Source organism: Filicampus tigris, chromosome 11, assembly GCF_054856515.1.
Source record: "Filicampus tigris isolate MCC_2025a chromosome 11, RoL_Ftig_1.0, whole genome shotgun sequence".
Taxonomy (NCBI): domain Eukaryota; kingdom Metazoa; phylum Chordata; class Actinopteri; order Syngnathiformes; family Syngnathidae; genus Filicampus; species Filicampus tigris.
Genome location: NC_141227.1, coordinates 2,292,501 through 2,302,500, shown reverse-complemented (window position 1 = coordinate 2,302,500; position 10,000 = coordinate 2,292,501). Strand labels below are relative to the sequence as shown.

At 44.0% G+C, this 10,000-nt stretch overlaps 1 protein-coding gene across 3 annotated transcripts in view; it reads left to right on the top strand.

Moving 5' to 3' along the window:
* Positions 1-10,000, top strand: part of slc2a15a (solute carrier family 2 member 15a) — an 85,540-nt gene that overhangs the window by 39,524 nt on the left and 36,016 nt on the right. For all 3 annotated transcript variants that reach the window (XM_086044945.1, XM_086044944.1, XM_086044943.1), the window contains 3 exons: positions 831-991; positions 2,130-2,254; positions 4,047-4,192. In XM_086044945.1, coding sequence (XP_085901071.1) covers positions 906-991; positions 2,130-2,254; positions 4,047-4,192 — 357 coding nt within the window. In that variant the 5' untranslated portion in view covers positions 831-905. The remainder of the gene's footprint in view (positions 1-830; positions 992-2,129; positions 2,255-4,046; positions 4,193-10,000) is intronic.

Below are 10,000 nucleotides of genomic sequence, written 5' to 3'. Positions count from 1 at the left end.
TCTGGAACCCAATTTAATGTTCCCACTGTGCATGAGTTTATGTGCACCGCTGGTTATAACCTCCGCCCTCCCAACAGAACCTCTTGCCAACGAACGGGGTTGGAGAATGATAATTCTTATGAATAAGAACGGAGGGATGAGGATGTAAGGGTCCCAGGTCGCGGACGAAGGATGGACCAGCAAAAAGGGTCAAGTGCCCAACTCTGGTTATAGTAAAACTTCAATACAAATAAGGTGTTTTTCTAGGGTAACAAGGTAACGAGGTCAGTGTGAGGCCAAAGGGGTATGCTCACTATGAGTGTGCTCACAAGTGCATGGCAAATCATTGACACTTCATACGTCACACCTTATTTCTCAGATTGGTTGTATTTCCTCGGGTCGGATGGTTTCTTGTAAATCAAACTGGAGGCACAAGATGGGCCAGAGCCGACAGATTGTTTTTCACAGTTGACTTTATCAACAATAGCAATAATTGTCAGATCACAATGACAGTTTGAACAATTGACAACAAAGTTAGTTTATTTTTTTCTTTTCACTTCAAATTCCCCATTGCAAAATTGTTTAACTTAAATTTGTTTGAATGGGAAACATTACTTCAGTTCCCCAATGGGGTCACGTAATAGATTTGTTGGAATAAAAAAAGGCATTCACAAATTAGACTAAATTTAACCTAATTTAATATTTATATTATGTTATCAAAATCTGAAATAGATTCTTAATAACTAAAATACATTTTCTGTGTATGTATCTAATCTATCATCTAAAAAATGTAAGACTTTTCTTACATTCTGCCTATATCTTGCACTAATCTAAGATCCTTCTTTCCTTAGTATATAAAGGACTTCTACAACAAAACAGCGCTCAGCCGCGATGGAACTGGACTCAGTGGGGAGACACTGACACTGATGTATTCACTCACTGTGTCTGTATTCGCAATTGGTGGTCTACTAGGTTCTTTAATTGTGGGTATGCTGGTAACTCACTTTGGCAGGTAAGACTTTTTAAAAATATATATCTTTATTTCAAATCTACATTTCACCAAAGTCATTATAATCAGATTTAATGAGCAATTTAAAGAGCATTAGATAAAGAGTAATGCAGTATTTACCCAAAGCCTTATTCATGCACATATGCATTACCAATGCCAGCTAGTGCCGTGCTGCAGTGATTATGTGAAGCAGTCAACAATGTCCAATATGGCGGCATATTGGGGATGTCATTAGTTTAATCTGCTTAAACCCTTTTTCAGGGAATCAGATGGCATTTATATTCGCACTATTTGTATATGTCTGCAAACATGAGTAAGTCCAAAGGCACTTGTAATCTCTTAACTGAGGCTTCATTAACATGCCACGTCAATACCATACGTTTACACGGAAGAGTCCGACCTCTAGCTGTGTCCCACCTGATCCCTACCATACATTAGTTCCTATCCATATGCTCACAGTACACTGATGATGTTCATACACGCTGCCTAATAGAAAGAAGGAAAAATAATTTTGAGTGGGTTAAGTGGTGTGTTGATTTAAGAGCTGCATTTACTGGTGGGTTGGGAGTCCAGGATTTAGTCTACAAAGCTAGTTTAGTCAATTCTCAAGCAGTGGGGATGTGTGGTTGCTCGATAGAGACCAAGGCTAGATGACCAACAGTTACTGTGACCTGGATTCAGAGTTGAGGGGGGTGAGTGTAACTGATGCCCCATGTGACAGTACATTAACTAACTAACTTCACTTCCCAACATGCATGTTCCACGCAGGATGACCACAAGTTACACATCCAGTATGAGAGCATACGAAAGTGGTCCTAGTTTGACAATATTCTAATTCTGTTAGTCAGCCTTGAGTAGCCGCATTGGATTCTTCCTTTTACCAATATTTGTCAGTTTTTCTTGCAAAAGCGGTCACATTAGAATGGTTACTACTACTTTCTTCTGGTAAAGCCATGCGTATTGTATATTTGGACGGATGACAAAATATTCTCAACAACAAATCAGAATGTGATCCAAAGCATTAAACATTTTTCAAATGCCTTTGGAAGAGTAGTGTGTAGGTTCTAAACATTGCATGCTTTGAATTACAGTACTTTCTACATGCTGCTTGTTGTATTGTATGTTTGTGGTGTAATTTCAGGAAAGGTACAGTGGTAAAAACAACAGTTCTGGTGTTTATTGCTGGTTCGCTAATGGGCTTTAGCAAAAGCTGTGGTTCACCTGAAATGGTCATACTGGGTCGTTTCATCACCGGTATTCACTCAGGTAATAATCTCTTCACATAATACGCAAGATAAAAGTGCTTTACTCAGAGATGGGCAATTTACCCTTTTTTGCCGGTCTGTCCTCTGTCCGCGACCTGGGTAGCCTTCCGTCCTTGTCCTGATTTGTTAGCTAACGGCTAATCAGAGTGACCAAATGTCACAACTTGCGACGCCGATTCAACATGCTCAAACACGTATAGACTTTTCCTGACAGATTACGACGCTACGACGGTGGTCACCACACCAATCAGACTGCACAATCAGACGTTACGACGCTTCACGACCACTGACGTCGGATTGGTGTATCGAGGCCGTTTAGGGTTATGTAATTGCGGGAGTAACTGTAGCTAGCATGTTCCTCCTTTGCGTCCCAAAAGTCCCACCCATCCCGCATTAGCTGCCAATCACATTAGCAATTCTGGGGGCTTTCTTCAAACTACCAATCGAACCAATTCAAATCCCCCACTCCGATATTTTAACAGAAATAGTTACTCACTGTGATATGCAAGCCTGCTCGCAATCTGGTACCTCACTCAAATCTGTCCCCCAAGCAACAACTCACTATTTTCCTCCCCGCGCTCGCCGCGGCCATCGAAGCCTCTTTGCGAAAAATAGACTAATGATGGACTGCAGACGAATGGCGGACCAAATAAGGGGTTTCCGCCTATGCTTTGTTTATCTATTTTCTAAATTTTCCCATCATTCGTCACCTGTCAGAAAAATGGACGTCCGTTAGTGATGGATAGACAGACCGGTCCGTCACATTGACGGAATGCCCAGCTCTGATTGCTTGCTTAATTTATTCTGGCCCTTACATCCTTCTATTTTTCTTTGTGGGGCTCAAATGAAAAAAATTGGACACACCTGTCTTGTTGTCTGAGGCTTTGTGCCCCTGGCAGACTCAACCATGGCAAACAGATTCTTGGCAACAGACAAAGCCTCACTTGGACACGGGTCACAGTTGTGCGTTTGGGTTCACTCTGGTGGTCAAGTGGGTAGCCTCCCTCCGCCTTCGGTTGGGGGAATGGGTCCTGATTATTGTTTGTGCCTATGAACCAAACAGCAGTTCAGAGAGCCCACCCTTTTTGGAGCCCTTGGAGGGTGTGCTGGAGAGCACACGTGCTGGGGAGTCCATTATTCTTCTGGGGGACTTCAATGCTCACGTGGGCCATGACAGTGAGACATGGAAAGGCATGATTGGGATGACGATCAGAACCCGAGCGGTCTTCTGTTGTTGGACTTCTGTGTTTTGCCATGGATTGTCCATAACACACCATGTTCAGACATAAGGTGCCCTTGGCACAAGGACTTCGCAGTTTTATAATCGACTTTGTGGTCATCTCATTGGACTTGCGGCTACATGTCTTGGACACTTGGGGGAAGAGAGGGGCGGAGCTATCAACCGATCACCACCTGGTTGTGTGGTGGCTCACACAGTGGGCGATGATGGTCGTCTTACCTGGCAGATGCAAACATATTATGAGGGTCTGCTGGGAAGGTCTTGTCAGAAGGAGTTTGAACTGTCACCTCTGGCAGATCTTCACCCATGCCCCACGCCTCCATTGTTGAGGGGGCCAACCAGAATTGTGGAATATTACTAATTGCGGAAAGAGAATTACCATCGTAAAGCAGATATCCTTTAAACTTACCCCTGCCATCAGATTACAATCAGATGTAATCTTTCAGTAGGCTCTTGAGTTAAAAGTTCTGTTTAGGTGATTTTAATGATGAACCAACATTTTCCATGTAAATTCAATCATTTCTATTTGGTCATGACTTTCTTTTTATTACAGGAATCTCTTTAAGTGTAGTTCCAATGTACCTCGGTGAGATTGCACCAAAGAACCTCAGGGGCTTTCTGGGTCTGGTGCCAAGTATCTTTATTGGCACGGGAGTGTTCGCTGCCCAAATCCTTGGACTTCATGAACTGTTAGGAAAGGTATGCTTTAAAACCATCAATCCTGGTCAGTGGAGAATTTTTCCTTGTATGGCTGAACAGGGCTGCATTGTGGGGGCGGTGGCATCACTCTCCCCTTAACAGCTAGAATGCCCAGTGTTTTTTACAACAACTATTGAACGACAAATCTGGCTGGGCGATATTTGACAAACAACTCTGCTGGCTAAGAGTAGATGACTTTAATTTGTAAATAAGCCATTACCTGCCAAAGCAGCAGTGGGTATGGCGGGGTGACATAGTCAAATGTAAAGTAGAAATAGTCAAATAACAGGCTTCTGGGCGTTCTAGTTAAATGTTTGCTACATGATATGGTTTTCTACAGCAGTGATTCCCAACCTTTATCGAGCTAAGGCACATATTTTAAGTTAGAAAAATCTCACGACACACCACCAAACAAAAGTATAACAAAAAGTGTATACATATGTTGATAACATACTTTCTACAGTCAAATAGAAGATCATTTATTTTTCTGTCTGTAACAACAGTGTTAGACACTGTTATAGATAGAGGAACAAAGATACATTATTTGTTATAAATAAATACTTTGTTAACCACTTAAGTGAAATTTGATCATTTCCTGCGGCACAGTTTAAGACCTCTCATGGCACACTAATGTGCACTGGCACACTGGTTGAGAATCACTGTTCTACAGATTACAGGCGTGACCTGTTCGACGAGTTAGAAAAATCTCACGGAACACCTCCAAACCAAAATATTACAAAAAGTGTATGCATATGTTGATAACATACTTTCTACAGTCAAATACAAGATCATTTATTTTTTCTGTCTGTAACAACAGTATTAGTCACTGTTATAAATAGAGGAACAAAGATACATTATTTGTCATGAATACTTTGTTAGCCAATTAAGTGAAATTTGATCATTTCCTGCGGCATACTTAAGAGCTCTCATGGCACATTAGTTGAGAATCACTGTTCTACAGATTACAGGCGTGACCTGTTCCATATTGCCATTTGTATGGGGAATTTGCGACCCTTTGTGGACACGCCCTCTAGTCTGTTGGCACCCTCTAGTCTATTGGGAGTACAAGCAGACATGCATAGTGACTAAGTATCTCAGCACATGCATTTATTTGGAGAAAAGGTCAATGTAAAAGCTGCCATACATGCACAATTCATTGCAAAGTATGTAGGTCATGACCCCAATCATAAGAGAGTCTCTGTGCAGGCCAGTATTTTTGCTTTAATCTCTACTTTGTAGCAGAAACTACTCCAAAAATGTCAAGTGTTAAGTTAGGTTTTCCATCCATCCATCCATTATCTACTGCTTATACGAGGTCGGGTTGCGGAGGCAGCAGCTTCAGCAGAGAAGCCCAGACTTCCCTATCCCCAGCCACGTATTCCAGCTCTTCCGGAGGGATCCCAAGGCATTCCCAGGTCAGCAGGGAGACAGTCTCTCCCGCCGCATGTCCTGTTCATCCTCGAGGCCAAGCCTCACCAGGAGGCATCCTAATCAGATGCCCGAGCCACCTCATCTGGCTCCTCTCAACGTGGAGGAACAGCAGCTCAAGTCTGAGTCCCTTCCGGATGACTGAGCTGCTCATCCTATCTCTAAAGGCCCTGATAGACCAAAAAGACGCTGGCCAACAATGACAAACGCTTACCTCCTGTGGCGTCCGGCCAGCTGTCGGCACATCACGCTGGAGGAATACACCGCAACGACAGACAGCGACGCTCACCATTAAAGTACCTTCTGTGCATGCATAAGATGTAATACCCTTCCATACCATCGGCGGCGGTAGTCACCATTTCTCATGTTTAGAAAACTCCAACCGGAAAGCTGTTGGAGCGGATTATAAAAACGTAAACAATGCATTCAGCTATATTCTTCACTCACGAACTCCCACGCGAAGTAAACCATCACGTTCTTGGCACGGTATTGTAAAATACTTACATTGTCAACCCTCGCTCTTGTACTTGTAAGAAGATTAATAAGGCAGCGGAGGCGTGCTCACTGTTTTTCCGCATTTGTCACTTCCCGTTGGTGCTCCGCGCACTGATTTGCTATCTAACAGCCAATCAGAGGGACCAAATGACACAACTGGCGTCGCCAATTGAACATATGTAAACGCCCCCAAGACGCTTACAGACGGGTTACGACACTACGACGGTGGCCACTACACCAAACAGACGGCGCATTAAGACGCCACGACGCTTCACGACCTCCGACATCGGTTTGGTCTATCAGGGCCTTTAGGGAGATCCCTGTGGAGGAAACCCATTTCGGCCGCTTGTATCCGGGATCTTGTTCTTTCGGTCATGACTAGGGTTGTCTCGATCATGTTTTTTCAGGTCCGAGTCTGAGTCCAAGTCTTCTGATTTTGAGATCTGGGATCTGCTGATACCCCGATCCGAGTCCCGATCAGATAGAGTGTGCATCCGATTTTTCTGAATGTAGAAATATACATACATCGTGTATATGTTATTATATATATTTAGATATTATGGACCATTCCACCAAATCAGTGCCACTTTCTTTTTGTAATACTCAAAATAAACTCAGTTTGATATTTTTTGCCTCTTCTTTTTTTAAGCACAAAATTTGATGATACACATATTGAACAACTCAATGTGCATTGCTTCATCCGAGAACTTTTATCATTTCAGTTTTTTGTCCTGAAACTCTTAGTGGGTTTTAGCCATGACATTTCCACTAATTGAATGGTACCTTTAAACAATATATGTCAATGTGCTGGACGTTTTATAAAAATGTATTTTCATGTTATTGCCAGGGCATGCAAATGGCAACATTTTGGTTGAACAGCCCATATAACATATTACCATTTTTACGACACCTCCTCAAGAAGGCAAGGAGGAGGGGTCCAACAAAGGTGTGAGAGTTGGAAGGGGTAAATGAAAAACGTGCACTAACACAAACCACGTCACTCCCAGCCAGCCAATAAAAACAAACAAGGACTGGCTACATAACCAGCAGCCAGCCCAGGGACTGACCACGTCACTCCCAGACATCCACACACACACAACTTAAACGGCCATGACACAACGTGGGCCGTAACACCATAGAACAGGGGTGTCTAAGTCTTTTTTGTTGCGGGCCACATTGTAATTTTGATTTCACTCGGAGGACCGTTAGGACTGTAAACCCGTGTAACTGTAGGATCACCTTATACACAACTAATTGATGGATCACTAGTTTAAAAAAATCAGAAACCAGTAAATAGTTTGTTCAAGTATTTTACTATGTATTTTAAAGGAAGGATTGGTAACAAATGCTTGAAATATCAAATATGTTGTGAATATAACTGTGAAGACAAAAAAACTTTAAAAAAATCGTCAAGTCAACACACGATTTGTCTTTGCGGGCCACATAAAATGATGTCTTGGGCCGGATCTGGCCCCTGGGCCTTGAGTTTGACATCTGTGCTGTAGAATGAGGGATTTCTCAGTTTGACACATTTGATTTAATGGTAAATGATACATTTACATCATTATTTAAAGGCTTGTGCAGGCTAAAATGAGTACGTGCGTGACTTCTATCATCAATCATCTGATATATGACCTCGTTAAATGCAAAAAGTGGGGAACAAGCTTGCTTGTCGCTAAATGATTTACAGTCGTTAAACTTCTGTTTGATATTATGTCGTTTGGACGTGTCACAATTTCTAACCTGTTCATCGCGCTTCTCAGCTGTCTCAACTCGATGCCATTTTGCGAGGAGGATGGCTTCTTTGTATCGGGCAAGGCGGACTTATTTAAGGGTTATGCTTTTGGTTTGCTTCTTGCTTCAAAAAAGCTATGAAGACAAACTCACCACTCTGTCTCTGCCTCGCTCGCTGCTGTCCGCAGCGGAGGAGAGTGAGTATTGGGTGTGTGGGGCACACAAACTACATCGCGCCGGGAAAAAAAGTCACACTACTGTACTATATGGCAATATAGTTGCACATTTGGATTATTTTGTATTTTTGTGACCTTTCAAATGTTCAAAAAATAATGAAAAACTATCTTTCTCACCCCCTACCGGATCAGCTAAAAATCACGTGATTGGCCCGATTTCCCCCGTGATTGGGACAGCCCTAGTCATGACCCACGGCTCGTGACCATAGGTGAGGGTAGCAACGTAGATCAACCAGTAAATCGAGAGCTTTGCCTTTCGGCTCAGCAACTTCTTCACCACGACAGACCGATACAGCATCACATCAGCCTGTTGATCTCCCGTTCCATCCTGCCCTCGCTCGTGAACAAGACCTCAAGGTACTTGAAGTCCTCCACTTGGAGCAGGATCTCATCTCCAACCTGGAGAGGGCACTCCACCCTTTCCCACCATAGGACCATGGTCTCAGATTTGGAGGAGCAAATTCTCATCCCAACCGCTTCACACTCGGCTGCGAACCGCTTCAGTGAGAGTTGGACATCACGACTTGAAGAAGCCAAGAGTATCATCTGCATAAAGCAGAGATGCAATAGTGAGGCCACCATCCCGGACCCCTTCAACACCTCGGCTGTGCCTAGGAATTCTGTCCATTAGAGTTATGAACAGAATCGGTGACAAAGGACAGCCTTGGCGGAGTCCAACCCTCAATGGAAATGAAACCGAGTTACTAGCAGCAATGGGAACCAAACTATGACATCTGTGGTACAGGGACCGAACAGTCCATATAAGGGGGCTCGGTACCCCGTACTTCAGAAGCACCCCCCACAGAACCCCCTGAGGGACACGGTCGAATGCCTTCTCCAAGTCCACAAAACACGTAGACATGTAGACTGGTTGGGTGAACTCCCATGCACCCTTGAGGACGCTGCTGAGGGTGTAGAGCTGGTCCACAGTTCCACATTGCTCCTCTTGAATCCGAGATTTGACCTCCCGACGGACCCTTCTCTCCAGCACCCCTGAATAGACCTTACCAGGGAGGCTGAGGAGTGTGATTCCTCTGTAATTGGAACACACGCTCCGGTCCCCTTTCATAAAAAGGGGGACCACCACCCTGGTCTGCCAATCCGGAGGCACTGCCCCTGATGTCCACGCGATGTTGTAGAGGCGTGTCAACCATGACAGCCCCACAACATCCAGAGCCTTTAGGAGCTCCGGGCAGATCTCATCCACCCCTGGAGCCTTGCCACTGAGGAGCTTTTTAACCACCTCAGTTACTTCAACCCCGGAGATAGAAGAGCCCACCTCGGAGTCTCCAGGCTCTGCTTCCTCAATGGAAGGCATGTCGGTGGAACTGAAGAGTAGTACTGAGAAGGATTCTTCCCACCCACCCACATCGTCCCGAGTCGAGGTCAGCAGCACCCCATCTCCAGTGCTAATGGTGCACTGCCTTCCCCTCCTTAGACGCCGGATGGTGGACCAGAATTTCCTCGAAGCCATCCGAAAGTCATTTTCCATGGCCTCGCCGAACTTCTCCCACGGCCAACTTTTTGCCTCAGTGACCGCCGAAGCTGCATTCCGCTTGACCGGCCAATACATGATACGACTACAAAGTCGATCATCGAACTGCGACCTAGGGTGTCCTGGTGCCAAATGCGCATATGGACTCCCGTATGTTTTATCATGGTGTTCGTTGTGGACAATCCGTGCCGAGCCCAGTAGTCTAATAAGAGAACCCGATCTGTGTGTGGAGGTGAGCCTGAGTATATCTAGTCGGAACTTCTCAGATTGGTAGATTTTAACATAACATGAAAATAGTAACTACACAAAAGTAATACTTTCTTAAAGGCTTAAATAATACAATATAAAGACACAAAATATAAAATAATTATTGTTAATGTAATCATTATCCAATAGAGCAGGGACATAATTGACAATTTC